Source organism: Struthio camelus, chromosome 2 (assembly GCF_040807025.1).
Source record: "Struthio camelus isolate bStrCam1 chromosome 2, bStrCam1.hap1, whole genome shotgun sequence".
NCBI classification, from domain to species: domain Eukaryota; kingdom Metazoa; phylum Chordata; class Aves; order Struthioniformes; family Struthionidae; genus Struthio; species Struthio camelus.
In genome coordinates, this window is record NC_090943.1 from 40,391,010 (window position 1) to 40,412,361 (window position 21,352).

The 21,352-nt window shown below is 42.9% G+C and overlaps 2 protein-coding genes and 1 long non-coding RNA gene across 3 annotated transcripts in view; 2 read left to right on the plus strand and 1 right to left on the minus strand.

Annotated features, from left to right (window-relative positions):
• CHN2 (chimerin 2) overlaps positions 1–7,941 on the plus strand; it is a 167,226-nt gene extending 159,285 nt beyond the window's left edge. The window contains exons 11-13 of the mRNA XM_068935251.1: positions 250–387; positions 2,263–2,368; positions 6,089–7,941. Coding sequence (XP_068791352.1) covers positions 250–387; positions 2,263–2,368; positions 6,089–6,260 — 416 coding nt within the window. The 3' untranslated portion in view covers positions 6,261–7,941. The remainder of the gene's footprint in view (positions 1–249; positions 388–2,262; positions 2,369–6,088) is intronic.
• Positions 2,375–16,636, minus strand: LOC138066329 (uncharacterized). Its single transcript, XR_011139667.1, has 3 exons — positions 16,582–16,636; positions 15,936–15,994; positions 2,375–3,865 (listed from the first exon to the last, which is right to left on the minus strand). It is a non-coding gene; the product is annotated as an uncharacterized lncRNA (long non-coding RNA).
• Positions 16,637–16,814: 178 nt separating this feature from the next.
• Positions 16,815–21,151, plus strand: PRR15 (proline rich 15). The gene is made up of 2 exons (XM_068935252.1): positions 16,815–16,895; positions 17,167–21,151. Exon 2 carries the CDS (start codon positions 17,198–17,200, stop codon positions 17,531–17,533), a length of 336 nt encoding a protein of 111 aa, XP_068791353.1. The 5' UTR covers positions 16,815–16,895; positions 17,167–17,197; the 3' UTR covers positions 17,534–21,151.
• Positions 21,152–21,352: the final 201 nt, after the last annotated feature.

Here is a 21,352-nt window from a genome sequence, read left to right on the forward strand (position 1 = left end):
TTGCTGATGTAATCACCAGCTTATCCAAAAGACGTGAACAAATAAATTATTTACTAAATGATAAGGAAATTACCATTCCTCGTTCCTATACCGAAGAGTTTTCAGCAATATATTCTGACTTAAGCTTTCTGAATGCTTTTGGGTTGTTTTTTCTTGTCAGACTGGACACAGCAAATCTGAATTAGAAGCCTAGCTTTGCATCAGTCAGAATTAGACTGTTTTCAAAAAGATTTCTTTCTCCTCTTCTAGATGGTGACAAGGCTGATATTTCTGCCAGTATCTATCCAGATATAAACATTATTGCTGGAGCACTGAAGCTATACTTCAGAGACTTACCGATTCCTGTGATTACCTATGACACCTATTCCAAGTTCATAGAGGCAGCAAGTAAGTGTTACGTAGCAATTTATACTGTTCTTTAATTATATTTCCCATCTATAAAGGTGTTTACATTAAAGAACAAGCCAATAAACTGGAAACAAGGACACTGTTCTGTTCATTAGTTCTCTGCCATGTGCTTCTCTCACAGGGAACTTGCCTGCCTGTTGATGCAGCAGGGGCAACCTATAGATAAAAAGATACAAATAAATATTTAGTGTAAAAATAACTCAGTAGTTTCAGAAAGTGTGGTTTCAATATCAGTCAGTGAAGCTACACCTTGCCCTGGGGTGGGTCTTTAAACGTAAGTGTTTGCTCTTTGGTTCTAAACTACCCAAATTCTGCACAAAGAGGCAGAACATCTAATGCCATTGCAAGGACTGAATGTGGCACCGGGAGGATGCTGGGGCCCCGTGACCATCGCAGCACTGGCTGTCAGAGGCGTATGAGCCTGCATAATCAGTGAGCTCTGTCAGAACTTGGGCCTTGCGGGTGCTTCCCATTTCCTCAGCAGTGTGCACCGTTCCCTCCATCCCCCATAGCCTGGGCACCAGACCTGCAGTGTTCTCCAGCAAGGTCCCCATCTTCAGTCAGGCAAGGATCAGGGCAATGAGGCACCCCACGAAGCACGCCTACCCCACGGTTCAGGTTCACTAGATCCTACAGCATCTAACCCATGTTCAGATAGGAAGCAGCATGCACTGACTCCCCCATAAAGCCAGCAGGTGATGGGTGCATGCTGTCAGGGAGGGAAGAGGGCAGCAGCATTCATTGCTTTGGTTCTAATGTGATGTTGGCAGAGAGAGACAGATGAGATTTACCTCAAATTCTGCTCTCCAGGGCATAGCTTTCCATCTAATGATAGTCACTAATGAAAACTCACCAGATGGAATTGCGTCAAAATGAGATTATCAGCAAAGACTTCAAAGATCTGAGATGTCTAAGAAGTAGCATGCTTTCTTCCTTAAAACGTGTCCTTAGAGCTTTTGAAATGGCACACAGCACATGGACAAGCAACAGCAGCAGCGTTGTGTGTGACTATGCTGGCTCGCCTTCCCTTCTAGCTTACCCCATCTTGCACTCCTGTGTTCCTCTTGTGGCAGAGAAATTGTTCTTGCTTGTTACTAGTCTTATAAATAACATGCTTAGAGGACGCAATTCCTATCATGTCAATCTACCAATCTTTTAAAAGCAGAACATAAAGATATTTAATCCTCTAATTCAGACACTTGGTGCCTTTTTTATGAAAAGTCATGCGTCAGAAACAACTCTGACTCAGTTCACAGCCTAGGAATCTATACTTTTCATGTAAAATACTTGTAAATCCTGCTCAGGTTTTCAGAGAGATTGTCAAACAGTCTTAAATGAGCATTGATGCTCCCAGATCACTAATACCTGCATATTTAAATATGTCCAGGCATCTTTCTTTGCTTATGTAATGTTACATCATTTCAGTGTCTCTAGTAAAACTTTAATATAGCTCAGTATATTCAAGCAGAGTCTCTGAAGCATATACCCACACCGCCATCTCTTTTTGAAGGCTATGGTAGGTAATCTTATGTAAGATTTTAGAGAGCCAGTTCAGACAGAGTATTATGAAGCAGTTATGAAACTCAGGTCCTGTAGATATACAGACCTGTAGATAGATATGCAGACCATGTAGACAACTACTGGGTAGTCTTTGTTGCTGATTTCTTTGTAAGACCATTTTTTTGAGGATGCAAAGGTTGCTGATAAGCTCTCTATTTATGAGTTTAATATTTAGCCCTACAAGCACAGTCTAATGGCTTGTAAATGACTTCATAATAACAACTTAGCTTCCTGAATTATTGCCTGTTTACAAATGTAAATTCGTATTAACATTAATTGTTTGTTATTTTATAGAAATCTCCAATCCTGATGAACGACTAGAAGCAATCCATGAAGTGTTGATGTTACTCCCTGCTGCTCACTACGAGACACTTAGATACCTAATGATTCATCTCAAAAAGTGAGTTAATTGGCATGCAGGATAATTCTTGGAGAGCTGATGAATTTTCTGCTTTGAAAGAGAGATATTGCAGAAAGTACCAATAAAGCCTCCATTAGGGCACTGCCAGTAAAACAGTTATGTTACAAATAAACAGATAAGCTGTGTTTGTGCAAATGCATATAACCTATGCACGTATACAGCATATCTCCTTCTGTCGTAAGTCATTGCAAGCCTTTGAAGAGTTAATTCAGATTTGTCACATCTCTCTGAGGTAGGTAATCTCTGAAAAATACCAGATTGATAGTTACTTCAGAGGTGTGTTAGATGTGCTGTGGCAAGTCATTTGATCATGCTTTGCTTCTGACTCCCCTTACCTCCTGATTTGTCCTCTTGAACTATAACCCTAAAAGGAAAGAACTGCCTCTTACTAGTTGTTTGCTCACATCATAGCTAAGCCAAGAATCAAGCAGGGCCTATTTTTACACTACTAGTAAAAAGCTATACAGGCACTTAACAGTTATTTCATATTTCCTTTGGTTTTAAACACACTCTGCCTTATTCACTTTCCAAAACTTCCTTAGTTAAAAGGAATGTAAAATTTTCAGAAGTGCTTAAATTCCATTTTGAAAGTGACTTGGGGACTTAGTGCCCTATTGTCAAAGCTTTTAGCTAGGTACCAAGAACAATTATGAAGTGCACCAAAGAGGGATAAGATGCTCACCCACTAATTTCAAGCTAAAATGGTTTCCAAAGTCAGGCTAACACCGCTTTGGGCACCTAGATACCTCATAAAGTCTTGCTTGTTAAGTTTTTGAATATTGAAGCTGATTAAAGACTGACGCTGTCATTTTAAAGCAGCTCTTCATTTAAGAATATATTGAGATATGTGCCTTTTTTCTCACTAAAGTTTATGGGATATTTGGAAACAACAAAAAAGGAGGTAAGGGAGAAACAAAGCTTTGCTTTTAGATTTGCTTTGTCACAGCAAATCTATGATTGCTCTTCTTAGCTGTACCACTACTTGTAACTACTTGGCTGCAAATGGGGAATTTTCTGTTTTTGAAACCGATCTTCATTTTTAATACTGACCTAAAAACAAAAAAAGAATTCGACTCACATAAAATTGCATCAGAGAGCTTCTGTGAAATGCATTTCATGCTTAATCAGGTTCTCATTATGCAGAGACTTTTCCTCATTTTGAATTGGCTCAGGTCATTACGCTGAGTAATTTTTTTCTTTTAATGAGATATTACCTGGGCATGCAGGAGCTTCTGTGGACTCTGCAGAAATGAGATGTAAAAGCACCCACCCCTTTCAGCACATATTCCTGGACGATTCAAGATGTACCACATCAGCTTTTAGGAGGGCCTGTGCCGACTTGGGATGAGCCAGGGACCCACATACAGGATCAGTACTTTCATGTCCTGAGAGCAGACTTCTAAAGCTAAGAATTTACTTGCCTTCTTTCTTTTTCATGAACTGCAGTACAGGCAGGTCAGCTGTTGCGCTGAACTCCTGATGAGACAAAACCAAATCCAAACAGCTGATTAATCTTTCTATCTCAGACACCTGCAATTCAAGCAATGGACTTCCTTTCCTTTTCCAAATTATAGCTTTGGGCATCTGCGCTGAAATCAAGTGCCTGTCAGTTCCTACAGATACTCTGTCAGAGTGATCTGAATGAGAGAGGGAAAGTTCCTTTAAGATGAGAACATGCTGTTCTGTAATTTAAACAAGTCCCAGCTCCAACCCCACAGATCCTGCACAAATGAAACACGCACTGATGCAGGATCACAGCCCCTACACTGGTACTGTGTTTCAACAGAAAAGAAATTGCGTCGAGTTCTTGTTATATGCACTTCATATTTCTTTATCAGGCAGAAGGACACTAAATCCAGCTCAATCAAAGAACAATAAGTTTTGTATTGTTTTTGAAACATTAGAACTTCCTTTCCTCAATCTGTTTATTGCCCTTCTTCCTCCTCTATTGAAAGAATAGCCTAGCCTAGTCAAGAAAATCTGGCAGAAGATAGTACCAACAATGAAAAATGCGCTTGTCAGTCAATTAATTAATTGTTTGCTGTTTAACTTGCAGAGCAGTTTTCTTCAGTCAAATAGGAATGTTCTTTCTGACAACTTTTTTCTCAAAATTGGAGGAAAAACAATAGAAAAAGCAGTCTCTGATGTGGTGAAGTACACGCTAGTAAGACACGTGTCATTGCATAGCTGCATCTCTGCAGCACATAGACACTCAAGGAAAGCAGAGAAGTTATTCATCTACTTGCACAGTAGCAGCAGGGGCCAGGCCCTAGATTTGCCTTTTGTCCCTGCAAAGCACCAGCTAGCAGGTATGTGCTGGAAAATGGTGAGGTGTGGCACTAGCAGATTTCTGTCCTGAAAGCAAGGAAGAACTGCATTTTTCTGTGCTTCTCCTAGAACAGAGCCACTCTTTGAAGAGAGAGAACGGTAGAGGCAAAATCTAGTCTTATTTGGATCTTGCAAACACAGGAAGACCAGATTACCTCATCCAGGTTCAGTCTGTTTGTGTTCTCCTGATGGCATGAGGAAATCCGCTGCCTACTGCTATCCAGTTGAGAATTGCTATGGCCAGAGGCAATCTCAGCTATTGCCAGGAGAGCTGGCTCCAATACCAGGTGTGCTCTGCCCTGGCAGAGGAGCTGTGCTGGGAGGAGATGTCAAACTTGGCCTGTGCTCTACTTAGTAACAGCAAGTGTCTGGCCCGTGGGGGACCATGACCCACTAAGTGATTGTGGCTGTGTCTCCATACTGCAGTGCAAAAACACTCTTAAGACTGAACTCAAATGCCAAAGGACTGCTGGGATAACATTGATGTGATCCAGCTGTACTCTTTGGACAAAAACCTTGAGCACACCTTGCATTTTCTTGTAGGCCTTAGGGCCCACTTTTCTGCAGCATGGACAATCCCTGGCTGTCTATGTTTGCTGCAGCCTGGTAGCCCATCTGTCCTTATATTTACATTACAAGACCTGTGTCAGGGAAAAAACAGCCTGGGCTCCTTCCTAGAAGTACCTCTATTCTCTGTCAAGGCTAGATGGCATTTGTAGCAGTCCGACTTCTAGCTGGACGCAGGCTGCCCACAGAGAAAAAAACTCATGCAGCAAACTGAGTTTCCAGATTGCTCCAGGCTTCAGCCTGCTCCTAAAGTATAGGAGTAGCCAGAATAACTCAGCTGTCAGTTAGCCAAGATAGCCAGCAAATCCAAAATCCATATACAGGTTCCCTGAAGGCTGATTTTCCTTGTCTGGGAGCATGGGGGTCATGGGTAGTCAAAAGAAATTATGGGTTCATATTTAGGAAGCCCTTGCATACCTCCAGTGTGATGCATACTTGAGTCCAGCATGCCACAGAACTGGATTACTGCAGGGCAGTCCATCATAATTTAAAGGGTGATTATGCTCTTCACAAAAGCGATTGCCTCTAATTCTTATACCTTAAATGTTAGCCACATGGCCAAATCACTTAAGAGCTTCAGGAGGGGTGTTTAAAGGTACTGGAATACGCAGCCCCACCATAACTGCGTTGTACTTGCTGTGGAAATAGTTACTATATTGAGTGTAAGTAAAAACTGTAACTGAAAAATGCCATTATCTAGTATTTGTTATGAAGCAGGGCCACAGAATAAAGATACAATGTGTTCTTTTCTTCTGGTAAGTAAACCAACTAAACCCTACATACTTTTTTTTTTTTCTATTTTAGGGTCACTTTGCATGAAAAGGAGAATTTCATGAATGCTGAAAACCTGGGAATAGTGTTTGGGCCTACTTTAATGAGACCTCCAGAGGACAGTACCCTTGCTACTCTGAATGACATGCGGTACCAGAAGTTAATTGTGCAAATTTTAATAGAAAATGAAGATGTTCTCTTTTAGACTGATAGAGACATATCTTCATAGCCATTTATTTTGAAATAATTAGTTTGAAGGAAAAATACATTTCTTTACAATTTTTAAAAAATAAAGGAAAAGTTCCTTGGCTGCACTTCAATTTCTGCAAAGTTGCAGATAGATGCCAAAATGCTTAGGGAAAGCCTATGTCTCATAGACATATGCCTCTTTCTAGAAGGGAAAAAAAGGTCAGAAAAAATCCTCTTACCTTGTATCTTTTGCCTTGTCGCAGATGTATATTTGTTTTGAGAAGTTGCAAACAATTTTATTGTTAACTTATTAAGAAACACAAAACATATTTTAATACGGCTAGAGAAGCAAAAAGGTACTTAATCAGTATTACTTGTATACAGCTATACATTTTCCCTCTCCATAAGACATAATTATATATGTCAATTGTGAAACAGAACCTATATTATAAAGATATTTTTACTTTACCTGAAGAATGGCATTTTATTTTAGCAAGCTAGAAATCAATGCGGTGCATTGATTATTTTCCACATAATTCTCTCCTGCATTTTTGCTATGATATATTGAAAACAATTACCACTAATGCAGTATTATCCTGACATACCTCTTTCATTGCAAATGTTTTAAAGGAGAATTCTTTTCTTATGTGTATTCCAACTTTCTTTAAGTTTCTTTCTTTATATTTTAGGCACAGGCATTCTAAGATTGTATAGTACACTTTTATCCATTTAGTCTTTCCAAAAACGTATAGCGTTTTCTCTTGTTTTTCTTTTTTTTACTCCCATGTAAAATGTGGTATTGAGAAATTTCGAAAGTCCTGGTGGTAGTAATCAGTTTCACATGCCAGATTTTTCTTGGATTACAGTAATACGTAAGTTAAGTGATGCTGGGACACTGGATATTTTCTGGCCTTGCTGAAAAGTTAGCACTTTTTTGGATTAATTATGAAGGATTTGGTTTTTCTGTAAAAATCAAGCTATGTTTTGTCATGTTTCTGTATTTATAAACGTACAGTAAATCTGCTGAAAATGTAGGTATTTCTCTTGAATGTGTTTCCTGATGGTTTGTTTTAAAAAAACAAGAATGTGTAAGAAATGTGGGAGTTGGTAAATTTAATTATTACCAAATTTTAATATGTTTCTGCCCTCATAAACATTGACCTACAGAGTTCATAGTCTAACTGCAACTTATTCCTAATGTTAAAACTTTTTCTCAGCATGAGATGTTTCTGCAAGCATAGCAAATCAGCATACTTTACTACCAAACTCAATTTTCAATACAAAAAAATATAATAATCCCTCATCTTGATCGTTTGAATCATATGCTTGGTAACTCAGTGATGCAGTTTCCTGAATTATTTCAGGGAGCACTTGTTTCTATTCAAATTGAAAAATATGTGTAACTATGATAATGAAGGGAGGTGGAGGGTATTACTGTAAATTTGTTGTCTTCTAGAGAAATAACTAAGGGCTAGATAGATTAACCCAGATTGCAGAGCAAATGCTAAATAGTCTGAGTACCGAATACTTCTATAGATCCTCCTGAATTGTACAGGACTATTTGTTGTAGGTTATGTACTACTTAATACTGTCATAAAAATGATCTGGAAATGGTTTTATTTTGTGAAGTGAAATATGCTTTGTAATTTATGATAGTGTAAATGGAAGGAAAATCCCATTAAATGTGTTAAAGAGTTCTGGTGTCTGTCACTTTGACCACACGGCAAACTGCCAAAAGAAAATCAATTGCTAACTACTGTTCTGACATTGCTGGAAAGTTTCCTATTTGGAAAACTTAAAATAGTTTTACTGAATATCAGCAGTTTCAAAATGGCACTTAGATGTTCATAGTACCACAACCAAGTCTATAAACACATTTCTTTTACTGAGATCATTTTGAACCACCTCTGTGTAAAACTTCAAGCAAGCAAAGAATCAAAGTATCAATCCAATGAATTCTATACTGTCGAAGACATAACTTTATCATAGCGATTTTACACTTCCTTGAATGCAGACATTTGGCTGACAATGATTCTCTTCATTTGTTCCAGTCAGCTGAGTAATTTGTTAGTTTTTAAGGCAGGAACTGTATTTGAGTACCATTTGTGATTCTGCAGAAAGACAAGTAAGTCTATGCCATTCTGCTTCTGTTTCTCCCCTGTACCATTAGCAAACTGGTACCTTTGGCATATCTCACAGTCTGGGGCCTTTAACACATGTCCCATCCCATGTGCTCAATGACTGTACAAAATAGTATGTTTAGAAGTACCAATATAAAGTGTCTTTGGAGGGTGGGAGTTTCTAATCTGTTCGACAGAGAAGAGAGTATGATTCTGCATCTTAGAACACAAATATCAAATGTATTGCCAGTATTTGTCTCAGCTAACCAAGAGACAGTGTCTTCAGGGGCATACTTACTGTGGAAGTAAAAGGATCTTATCCCCTCCATACTTCATTAGCACTGCCTTATGCTGCACGCACTTCATTTGCAGTGGCAGGCTTACTGTGGCCATCACAGCTGCACCTGGCTATGAGCAGCAACTCTGAGATCTGATTGCCTCTTGTTCCAGATTCTCCATTCAAGGAAATAAAAAGCCAGCGGAGCTTTGTCTGTAAAACAGACTCTCTGCTAAAGCAAAAGGCAAAGCATGCATATCTTTCTTTAATGCAAGCCTACAGACCAGTACACAGGAAAATGTTGTGTCTGACTGCATTACACCAGCTTCTTCTTCTTCCTTCAAAGCATTCAGCAGAATAGTATGTCTTATCTCTCTCCAGGCACTGCTAGAGAATAGGAGTCATCTGAAAGAGAGATTTCTTTTCCGGGAGATTTTGCTATGGCTTGTGTAACTTCTCCTATAGGCCATTTCACCTGAAGTGACACTGGAAGCAGGTGAAATCTCTGCACTTGACTGTGCTTGAACCCATTTGACTGCAGTTGACTATTAGGCATGAGCCTTGTTCCTCTCCAGGTACTTGAGAAGGCCTTTACTGGTCTGCTGCAGACTCAGCAGTAGTACTGTACTGCAGCATCCACACATGCTTCACATCTGCTGTTCAGCTAGCCCCATCTTCTGGTATGCAGGTGCTTGTCTGTACCCCGTTACAGCTGGTCCTTGGAGCTACCAGGGTCATACAGCTTCCCTAACATAAAGCAGAATCTTTATTCTTAGCCATGCTTAGTAAAACATTATATGAGATAATGATTTGTAACGTAATAGCTTTCATGAGTGCCATGAAACAGATTAAATCCTTTCTTCACCTGTAGTCTTTGTGAGGCTTACTGCTGGCAGATTTAAATAGTTTGAACTGTATGAAATAATCATATTAAACTATATGAAAAAAAAATGTCCTGTGAAAAGCAGTATAGTCTAGTTCTCTACGGACTGTTTCCCACACATGGCAAATCCTATCCATGCTGTCTCCTTTGCGTCCACAGTATTCAGTTCGCCTTACGTCAATTCCTCTAGACCCCTCCTTAGCCCTGCTGCCACATATTCTGTAAATACCAAGCTGCAAAAGAGACAGCATTTGCTGTGTCTGGCTCCAAAGTATGTGAGTGCTGACGAGGCAGCTGGTAGGCAAAACTGAACAAGGAACCGTTGAAGGCCTTCCTCAACTGGGACATTGAGTTGAGGCTCTTCTACCCAGACACCAGTTGTCATTAAACTTAATTATCTCTCTCCCACTGTCAGTTATCATTGAAATTGGACAAAGGATTCAAAAGTTACTGGAGAAAGAGAAGAATTTGCAGAAAGAGAACAGAAAGAGAGTGTAAATGCATAGATTTTATTTCCTTAGGAAAACATTTTTTAAATGGTTGCAGAAGAGACAGCCTCGCTCTTAACTCCACTTCTCTGTGAGTGATTTCTCTGATGTCAATTTAAGCTACCGGACTGGTGTAACTGAGCACAAAATTGGTTGAATTGGTACCACATTCATTTTAGTGCTAAGCAAGAGGTCAGAGAACAGTTTCTTATACACTCAATAGTCTCTGAGCTCACACATCATTTGAGATTAATGGAGACAGATCTGCAGGGCTTTACCTGAGGCTCTGGGAAATAATCTGTATTAGATTTGGGATCTCTTCTGAAACAAGGTGCCTGAGGAAAGACCCAAGCTGAGCATCACTGCCAAATTTACCATAGAGAAGGGAAGAGGGATCATGGATATAGTACTAGGCAGAACTGTGGTCTAAGACCTCCAGAGAGACTCTGGGAGTGCCTGTGGTAATAAACGTCTGGGCTAAAAGGAAGCTTAAAGTCATGTTGCATGAAGAGGTAAAAGGGAATGTAGGTACAGAGAAAGCTTTGCAGAGCACATGAAGCAGTTGTGTCTTTCCTTTTACAGTAAGTTCAACATGGCACAGTGTAGATCTGTAAAAATGAGACACTAAGACATGATTAGCTGTGTTTGCGCAGGGCCCCACCTGGACTCATACGTCTGGAGGAAGAGCATTTTCCTAAACCACCTAGGCTGCTGCTCTCTCCCCCTCTCTCCTACTGCAAGATGAAGAGAGCCAACAACCACTGCTTCTGTACCCTCTAGCTGCTGCTGGTATCACATTTCCCCCGCTTCCAGCCCACACCTTACAGATAGGGGAAAAGCCATCTGCTCCCTTGGGTCTGCTAATGGCTGGAGCTGGCAGCAGAGCCTCACAGGATGGAGGTGCTGCCCTGCTGTCAGAAAAGGAGCCAGAGAGGACAGAAGAGGAAGTGTGGATGGGAGGAAGGCGTCACAGAAGTGCATTCCCGCGTGGGCACTTCTCAAGCTGTTCACATTCCCCAAAGTAGCAGCAGCTGGAGCAGCTAAGACATTTTCCCTGGATGCTGCACTCTCCTATCCTGTACAATAGGCACATGTGGTAGGGGCCCATCTGGCCTCTTTCTTACTTCTTTATTGACCAGTACAGCCTCAAGGTCTGCAGAAAAGGGAGAAAGAAGATCCTACTGCCCACACCCCCCACTACTGATAAACAGGAATTGATGAAAACTCTTTACTAGAAAGGTAATTCACAAACACTTCTACACTGGGAAGAATGTCATCAAACTGGATCATCAAAGCAGTATTATATTGCTATATCCCCTACAGCTAACTAAAGGGAATGAAGACACTATAGGCCCATGGAGATAAGAAGAGGGAGGGAGTCAATGCATCTTATGTTCTTTAAACTGTAGAGATGAATTCCTTGATTAAGGTAAAGATTATGGTTAGGATTCAGAAATGTGAACCTTGAAGAGCTAAGATAGTTGCTGCATGCTCTAGGGCTTGCAGATATACGAAGTCGTTGAGCCTTACTAGAGGGCCACACCTTATATTCTCTTTCACTTGAAGACATCGTCTTTTGGTTATAATTATGCTGATGTTGATGTTATAGCTAGAACCAGGATTTGGGAGTCCAAAGCCTGAAGGACCTGGTTTGTTGCTAGATGTTGTAAGGACTGCAGTTAGGAAGAAAATTTGTGTCAAGTGGGGCCAGTGCTTTATAATCTACAACAGAAAGGAGCAACTGGTTATAAGCAGAGATACTGTCAGGGGTCAGTTTCCAATAGAGCTTGGAAATCTAGTGTGTCAGGAACCAAACTTATTACTGGAAGGTGGGAAGTTGCATTATTGCAGGGTTCTGCAGGGCCTGATGACGTGGGAAGAAGCCTGCAGCTGAGAGAGGGTCAAAGTATTCCTTCTTTTCTCAAAACTATGAGCCATTTGTTATCACTAACATGAGGGTTAGAATGATGGTTAGGATTAGCTTTAGGGTTTGGCACTATAGATCTTGAAGAACACAGATTGCGACTGGCTGCTGCAGGCCCACATAGCTGGCAAGGAACTGAAGCCAGTATTTGGAAATGCCTTGTTTCCTGTTCTGGTACAGCATATGCATATGTACGGGCCAGCATGCATGAAGGTCCAAATTTGTTACCACATGCTGCTGCCCAAGAACATTAGAAAGTGCTGGTGTTCATAGGTATTATTGTCAGCATATGCCCGTGTTTAAAGCATGGTAACAGTTAGGGTTAGGTTAGGAATACAAATATTGAAGAACTTGTATTGTTACTGGATGCTGCAGGGCCATCAGTATTAGCAATAAAGCCTGGTGTCAATAAAGGCCAGTGATTTATGAGATTTCTTTTGTTTTGTAGCTATAGACATAAGTCTCATAGTTATAATTAAAGTAAGAATTAGGATTAGATTTTGGAATTCTACAGCCTAAAGCACTGAGTTGTTACTGAAGCTGCAAGAACTGCAGTGCACTGCTATTGATAATGATCAACTCTAAGTGCGGTCAGAAGTAAGGATATTGTCAGGGTAAAGGATTCTAAACCTGGACAAACTCATTTTTTTGCAAGACCTCCAGAGCTAGGAAGGATACTGGTGTCCACAGTCACAGAAAGTTGAAGAACTGCGTTTGCCATTGGATATACAGACATAAAGGGCTGTTGCTGTTAGGGGCCTACGCTCTTCTGTTTTCTTCTGCTGTGGAGATGAATTCATTGGATACAAGTAAGGGCTGGTAGCTGCTCAGCAACTGAAAGTTTGAAAAGCTGTATTTTAATGCAGGCTGCTGCAACGCCTACAGAATCAGGGTCAGTGCCGGTATGTGCCGACACCTTATACTCTTACACTGTTTTGAAAAGCACCAGTGCTTTATGGTCTCTTTTAATCAAGTTCTTGGCCTTGATTATAGGCATGGCTATTGTTAGGGTAAAGTTGCAGAATCTGCTGTGCTCTGAGCCAAATTTATTCATGAAGCTGAAGTTACCAGTGAGCGAGGATGAGCACGAGCACCAATACAAGCCTTACGTTTCACTATAGGGCTTGTTCCCTTCATAGAGCCAATGTTATTGTTCACATAAGGATATTGTCTGGGGTAGTGCCGGAGGCAGAATTAGGATAAGTTAAGACTACATCTGTATCACTCAGTAAAATAGGGCCAGGGACTTCTGCCAGGCCCATGTTGTCACCTTTGGCCTTTTAGAATGTTTTTATCCAGAGGGCATCCCTCCAAAAATTGTGATTCAGTGTCTGAATTAACATGAGGGCCCATCAGACTGGTCATTTTCATGCCATGAGGCTGAGAGGCTGCAATGCATGTCCTAGACTGCAATATAAGCAGTAGCCATATGTAAAGTGTCTGAGGGTGCAAAAACCCTGTTGCAATAATGCCTGCGGACTATGGCGGGAGACAAACTGGTATAGTGTTGCCCATTCTGCCTACAGGGAATAATCCTTTGCTTTTACAGTCTCCAAACCATGCCTGGGTGTTGGGTGTTAATTGACAAAGGCCAAAATCATGCCAGGGAGTCTCCACTAACAATAGGGCCTATTCACCATGTAGCATTCAAAGTCAGTTCCGGGGTTTACTTTTTTTTAGCTCTACAGACATATCCAGGTATGTGAAATGCTGCATTTCTTAAGGATGAGACAGCTTCACAGTATTTAAGAAGCAGCTTGCTGTCAACAGAGAAAATGTTCTTTCATTTTACTAAAGAGTTGCAGTCCATCACTATAGTTATAGTAAATTTTAAAGTTTGAGGTGCTACTAGTACTTGGAAATCTAAAGCTAAAAAAGTTATTGCTGGCTTCTTCAGAGCAGGCAGCCTGATGTGGATGGGAACCAATTTTTCAAGTGATCTTTTACTGTATGCATGGTTCACTTGTTTATAATTAAAGTGACATGTAGAGTTTAAGATCCAAGAGTTTCAAGAATCAATTTTAATGCTGAATGCTAAAAGGCTCCTGAGTTAAGGTCCACTTGTGTCAACAGGTATCAGTGTTGCAAGCTTTCTTCTACCCTAAGAGCCAATTGCTCAGTTGTACGTGAGGTCAGTGTTAAGAGTTTAAGAATGGCCCCCCTCAGTATAGTTAGTTAAGGGCTGAGGTTGAGTAATCTAAAGTTTATTGAGTCCAATTTCAAGTTGGATGCTATAGAGTCTGCAAAGTTTGGAAAAGGAAAGGGGGGAAGACCAACAAACACCTTTTTTTTTTTCACTGCAGTTAGTTTACTCGTTCTAAGTAAGGTTAGTTTGACGGTGACATTAACGTTTTAGTCTTTGGGAATTTAAATCTTGAGGATCCTAGTTTACTTTTGAATTCTGGAGAGCCTGCAGAATTATGAAAAGACCTGGTGTCAATATGGCCAATCCAACTCAAAAGAAGCATGTTGCAACATAGAAGCACAGGCTCCACAGTGTTATTTTACAGTGTACTGGGCTGTCCGCTAGAATCCTGCACATCCAGCCCAGTTGGGACTACAGAACTCCACTAATTTTTATCCTTCTCCTCCTGCGAAGAAAGGACAGATTTTAACTGGGGCAATTAAATGCTTATTTAATTGCTTACTAAATGAATATATTATCTGACTTCCATACATGGAAAGGATCAGGTAGTGGGTTATTTTCCTCTTCTTTTTATATCAGTTCTGTAAAGGTATGTATAGTGAAGGAGTGCAAAATGTACTATAGCATTAAGAAAGGGGAGGAAAACACATTTTCACTTCCAAAGTTGTTTTTATATAAACACTCACCTTTGTGACAATCTTGTGTAACAGTACGTTCTGATTGATTTTCAGCAGTGACTTCTAAATGCAGAACAAGGTTTGCTGTTCTCCTACCTGCCACACGCACATACAGTTAACTCCCTCCCACACACAAACAGTCTCTCACAAAACTTTCCAAACTGTCCGTCTCCTTTTAGCAGATCCTTCTTCCAGTCAAGTGTCAGAAAGGACAAATCTCTTCCATTGTGGGATTCTTAGAAACAGATTGATCTGAAAAGAACGCTGATTTGATGCAAGTCGGGCATTATCTCCACTAAGAGGTCAGGTCTATGGTAATCAAAGTAATATAAACAAGTAATATGGTGGCAAATGTTTTATATAAGCCTATAACCAGGTGGAAGCTATAAAAGTCAACAAAGCTTTCTGCAATAATGTTTTGCAAAAAGTTCATATAATAATAATAATAATAATTACTCTTATTTCTCCATAAAATCCCTTTCTCCCAGGCACTTTGCTGGCAAAACAAGACCAGGAGAAATGTTGGTGTTCTCATCCTCTATAGATACAAATGTGTGTAGCATAGCAGGAGGTTATACTCACTGAGGGAAACTTGGCCCTGTGGTTTGTTGCTGTCTTTGACCTGACAGAACCTAATGCCCTGCTGCTATGAACTGCAGAAAATGTTAGTTGCTTACTTTTTAGTACCTCTTACTTTAGGGGCAATATAAAGGCCATCTTTTCTCGTTGGAAGTTACTAGTTTATTCCACAGAGGAGGTTTTTTGCTGCTGACATCTATTAATATGAGAGACATTTTTGAGTGCTTGTATGCGTGTGTGCACACATGCTTCCTTTTCCAAAACCCTTTGTAGTTGAAGGGAGCACATCAGAGAGTAATATAAGTGCACACCTGCACTACTGTCACTCAGTAGCCTCTTTTCACCAGCCTCCGTATGTCTTATCTTTATGGGCTATTCAAGGGAGCTACAAGTAGCACAAGTTGATCAGCAAAAGAAAATGAGGTTGAAATACCACTTCTTTCACAAGCTCTTCCACATGACAAGAGATTTCCTTGAAAAATTGAATGTATAGCTGATCGGAGGGGTACTAAGAATCAAAAGATTTTTACATGGCCTATTTCTCCATCAGAAGAAAACATCATTTTTAATACAAAGCATGGTACAAGCAAATCTTACCTGAACTAATCCGTAAGGGTCTCTCCTCCTTCCTGTCTTTCCTCTGGGATGCTTTTCATCTGTGCTGCCAAAAAATTTGCCCATCAGCAACGAACAATGTTTTGAACCAGTGAGGGCATATGGATCTAGTTTAATATTTTCTGCTTATTTCTTCTTTGTAAGGTGAAAAAATATTTCAGCTATGTTGTGGTCAGATCTATATGTGGCACCTCTGGGGCTCACATGGATCTGAATGAAGGACTAGATTTGGATGAGCATTTGCCTGCATAGGCAGGATGATAGCAGCTGCACAGCCACTCAGGAGGAGTATCCCCACTCCCCCAAAAATCACACCCTCTCACCCTCGCTGGGAACTGAGGCAGTTTTAGGCATCGTTCCCTTGTGTAAAAGCAGTGCCTCCGCAAACGTGCTGGTCGCCCACACCAGGCGGACCCTCACGCGCCCTGAACTCAGCGCCCTGACCGGTGCCTTTGGGAGACACCACCTTTCCCCCACCCAGCCTGCCCCGAGCCTCAGGAACCCTTCGAGGACCCACGCGCAGCGCCCCGGAGGGGGCCCCCTCTCCCTGACCCGCTGCCAACTGAGGCCTAACACCGGGTGACGCCATCCCTCTCTCCCTCCCTCCCCGGGGCTGCTCCCCCATCACCCTCTGCCCTCTTTCCAGCGGCGACCGGGCCGGGCCGGGCTGCACCGGACCGGAGCTCCCTCTTCGCCCGGTGCCACCCCGGCGCTCGGCTAACGGCCAACGGCCAACGGCCGCCGCCCCGCCCACACCTGCCGGCCCGGCCAATGGGGCGCGGGGCGGGGCGCGCGAGCCGCCCGGCGGGCCAATGGGGCGCGGGGCGAGCCGCGGGGCCGGCCGCCACCTGCCGAGGGGCCGCAGAGCCGAGCGGGAGGAGCTGCCGCGCTCACCTGTGAGAGAAGGAGCGCGCTCCCGGCGCGGCGGCCCAGCGCCCGGAGGTCAGTCCCTCGCTTCCCCTGCCCGCCCGCTGCACGGGAGCGGCGCCGCCGGGCTCCCCTCGCCTCCGGCGGCCCTCTGTGGCGACGGGGTGAGGGGGGAAGGGTTGCCGCGGGCTGGGCTCCGCTCCGCTCCGCCCGGGGAGCCCCCCTGTCGTTCCCCTCCCCTCCCCGCCCTCGGGGGTGAAGCGGCCGCGTCGAGGGACGCGGCTTCCAGCCGCCCCTCGGGAAGGGCAAAACTTCCCCGCAACTCGCGCCCGCTCTGCCCCCGCAGGGAGCCGCGGCGGCGGTCCCGGTGCGCCGAGATGGCGGACAGCGCCGCGGCCGTGAAGGGCGGCTCCGCGGCGCCCTGGTGGAAGGCACTGACCAGCAAGAAGAAGCCCGCGGAAGCGGCGCCGCCACCGCCGCCGGCCGAGCCGCCGGCCGAGCCGCCCGGCCCCCGGGAGAGCCAGCCGCCCCCCGCCGGCAGCGGCGAGCCCAAGGGCCCGGGCGGCGGCAACCGCCGCAGCCTGCGCGTCTCCCACTCGGGCCGCTTCAAGGAGCGGCGGAAGGTGCGCGCCTCGCTGCTGGCCGACGGCCCCGAGGTCTTCGACGGCAGCGGCCCCGGCCCCGCTGCCGCCGCCGCCGCGGGGGGCGAGTAGCCGAGGGGGCCTGGCCCCTGCCCGCTTCGCCCCTGAGGAGCCGGGCCGGGGGAGCCCCAGCGTGACCCGAGCACCTGCGGCCGCCCGCCCGACGGGGTGGCGGGGGCCTGCGGCGTGCCCCGGCGCCGAGGACCGGCCTCGCCTCGCGGGCGACGAGGAGACGCGTCGAGGCAGGGCTCCCAGGCCGCGACCCAGCGCCGTCGGGGGCCTGGCGGCGCGGGACCCGTGCGTTGTCGACGCCGAGCCAGAGGACCGAGGCCTGCGGTGAGACGAGGACGTCGTGTGCTGGGCTGCACGAGCAACGCTAAGACCGAACCCTAAAATCATGGGACGATGTGATTGTCTTAATAGTAATAACAATAAAAGCCCCCCTCGCTATCCTGTGGTGAACAGACTCGAAGGTGCTCTCCCGGGACTAACACAGAGAGAGGTCTCTGTGCCTTCCCCAGCCGTTTCCGTGAGCCAACCTTTTTGCTTCTCAGAGCTCTTACCCAGCTTTTTCTCGGTGCTCTGGCCGAGGAGGCGGTTTGCGGCTCTCATATGCTGCCTTTTGAAGGAAGGGGGAATTAAGTGTTCTTATCTAATTTCAAGGCCAAGAACCTCCAGTGATGCCTTAGCTCTTTAACAATTGTGTTGCTGCCCTGCTGTTAGTGGGCACACTAGCAAATGAATGCTTTTGCATTCAGGGAGTCCTAAGAGAGGTATTGTAAGGAACAGGTACTAGGATTCTCCCATGCCTCACATTGCATTGTATTTAAATATGCAAAAGGTGGAACTGTACTTCCCCCCCCCCCCCTTCTAACTGTGTAATTTTAAGCGGGTGTTTCAGAGGTTAATCCCTTGTAGTTCTGTTGCAAAGAAGCTGGTTACTATCTAACAATTCACATTATTTACCCAAGGAACACATGATTCTTGCATAGTTCGTGGTACTGGTATAATGAAGCTCAGCTGAAAAAATGTGATGATAAAATATAGAGGGAGAAGAGACTCACCCTGACCAGAATGGGGAGAGGTATGTTTTAAATGTAGAAAGAGGCTTTGGCACCACTGGAAGCGTTCATAAATGCTCATTGTGTTCGAGGATTGTGAAGCGAGGTTAAAGATTCCCAAGGTTTCTTTCTGTTGTAATCTAACATGCTTTAACTTGAGCAGCTAGCTGCTCCTTGTAACAACTCCTGGATTTTCAGTAAACTATAAGCCAGATTTGTACTGGTGATGTGCCTTACAGAGCAAAATATTTAGCTATTACATTAGCTACATTATTACATTATTAGCTTCTTGATAACATTTATTTATTGTAAAATGCATTCACACTGTATATTGTTAAAATGATTTTAGGCTTTTTTTTTTTGAGTAAGTAGAAGATATCATGTAGTGGCTGGGACTGAACGTTATTTACTAACAATCAAGTATTAGGCGGTTATGATTTTGTTTGTTTGTAATTAATTAGCTAAGGTCATTCCAAAATGGAAAGCGACCTGAAAGGAAAAAGACCCGAGAAGTGCATCCCAGGTGAAAATATGGATTTTCCAGGTGAAAATATGGATGGACTGTCACTGACATTCATTGAAATAAAATATTAAAAAGGTAATAGATATAGGGCAAATGCCCCATGCTTCATAGTATATAGAGTATATAGTAAACTTCAAAAGCTCCTGTGCGATAAGCTAAGACAACCTAGCTGGATTAGTTACTCAACAATCTTTCCCTCAGATACCTCTTCAGACTATTAAACCAAAGGACCAAGGAACTGTATCATCATAAATCTATTTCCATAAAAGATTTTTTTTCCACCCAATGTGCAGACATGGTTTTTATTTATTTATTTAAGTAAATCTGCAAAGTACTGATTGGTTTTGGACTGCCTTTTTATGTTCCTGATCAAGTGCTGACAAAGTGAAGAGCTTTTGGGGGGGGGGCGGGTGGTGAGCAGGTAGTGGCACTGTTGCAAGCTGCTCCTGTATATCCTCAGATACTTTTTTTTTTTATATAAAACCTTCTCAGTCAAGGGGAATCTGAATTCCTTCTGTGAAGAAGCAGCTAATGGAACAAACTCAGTCATGAAGGGATGTGAGAAGAAGAGGGAAAGTTTAAAAGCTTGGAACGGACAGATTGCTGAAGTAAGGTTCTTTTTCACCAACAATTAGCCCAGGTGGAGAAAGGAGGCAGAAAGTTTTTGCTGCCAGAGCTATAATAATACCTTTGGAGCACAACATGTTCTTCTATATTACAGCCCCCCCTCCACCCCCCCCCCCCCAAAAAATGTATTTCTGTATTGTAAGGCCTGATTTTTTTTTTTTAATTTTTTTTCTTCCATCCAAAACAGAAAAATATGTAAGTAGCCATGGTGCTGGTGTACTTTGTACTCCCTTCTGGCACTGTGTAATCTCTGCTTAGGTCAGATCTTCAGAACTATCCAGAGGCCTAAGTACCGAGATTATTGTTTTATAAAACTCATGCATGTGCTTTTTCTGAATTTTCAGTCCTTGTGTTGTGAAAAAATAGTCTTTCCTCTATCCTGTTCCTCTGATCTACCAGTTTCTACAGTGAACATGTACTTAGGAGGTATCTTGGGTTCATTGGTTGAAAGTCTCTACCTGGGCACAAGATATCTACACAGTATGGTTTTATTTGGGAAGAAGTCTGGTAGGATGTTCCGATGGTTGCTGTTAAGATTCAGTAACAGTGCTTGTTAGTATGTGAGTAAATATTAGCCATATCTTCAATCCTCATGTTTGGAACTTTGAGCTTGTAAATTTGGCCAGAATGTGAAGTCAATAAACACATAAAAATGGTTTGATAGCAACCATCCTCCATCTTTATCGTGACCTTGAGCTGTGGGAAGGAGAAGTAATTCTATCTTCCTGCTCAGTCAAATCCTTGCTTCAATGAATTTGATAGCAGCTACTGAAAAACTAGATCCATGAGAAAGCGGGCTGAATGCCTTGTCTCAGTTTCCAGCCCTCTGTGCAATGGCCATGCAGCAATATCTTTAGGTTAGTGCTGATTGTTGTTAGGCAGCTAGAAGTGAGGAGTCCCGTTGGGCATTTCCAACTTGCATCACAGAAGCAGTCCTTATTTCTTAGTTTGAGCATTGGATAAAGCATGAAGCAATCTATATGCATGTAAATTAATTAAGCTGGTACACACAAAAAAAACTACCTTTTATGGAGCGTCTTATTTTTTCATCCTTGAAGTGAAGAAAGGTCAATCTTTCTTTTGTATTGGAGAATGCTTGTTCAGATATAACAGCAGTGCATTTCTGTGCATTGAATTATTAAAGGGCTGTCAGCATTTTTAATATAGGTATTTTTCTCCTCTCCTTTATAAAGGTCATGCATAAGAAAGTAGGCTTAGGAAATGGGGTGGCTTTCTGAGAAAGTAGTTGCTGTTTGTTTTTAAAAAGGAACAGTACAATGTTCACAAAATAAGTAGAAAGAGGAGTTAAACCTCAGCTAATTTGACTGTAGTGAAATTTTCTTAATAAGGATTGCAGCTTAAAAAAACCCTGGTTTGGGGCAAATAAGTATTTAGTAAATAGAGTGAACTTTTCAAATAAACTTGCAAAGTATATGCCTGTTTATTCCTGCTCTTGCCAAAACTAAAAATAAATCTCTGAGTTGCTGTCTGGTGAATCATTCCTTGCTATTGTAGGCTGGTCAGTTTGGTACTCAGCGAAGATTATAGGGAGCAGGAAGCCTACAGCAGCACCTGGAGAAAATGATCCTAAATTGGAAACACTGGAATAAGTGCCTTGAAAGCCTCTAAGTCTGCAGATGTTTAATAAGACTTGACCCAGATGTTATGTCAGGGTATATC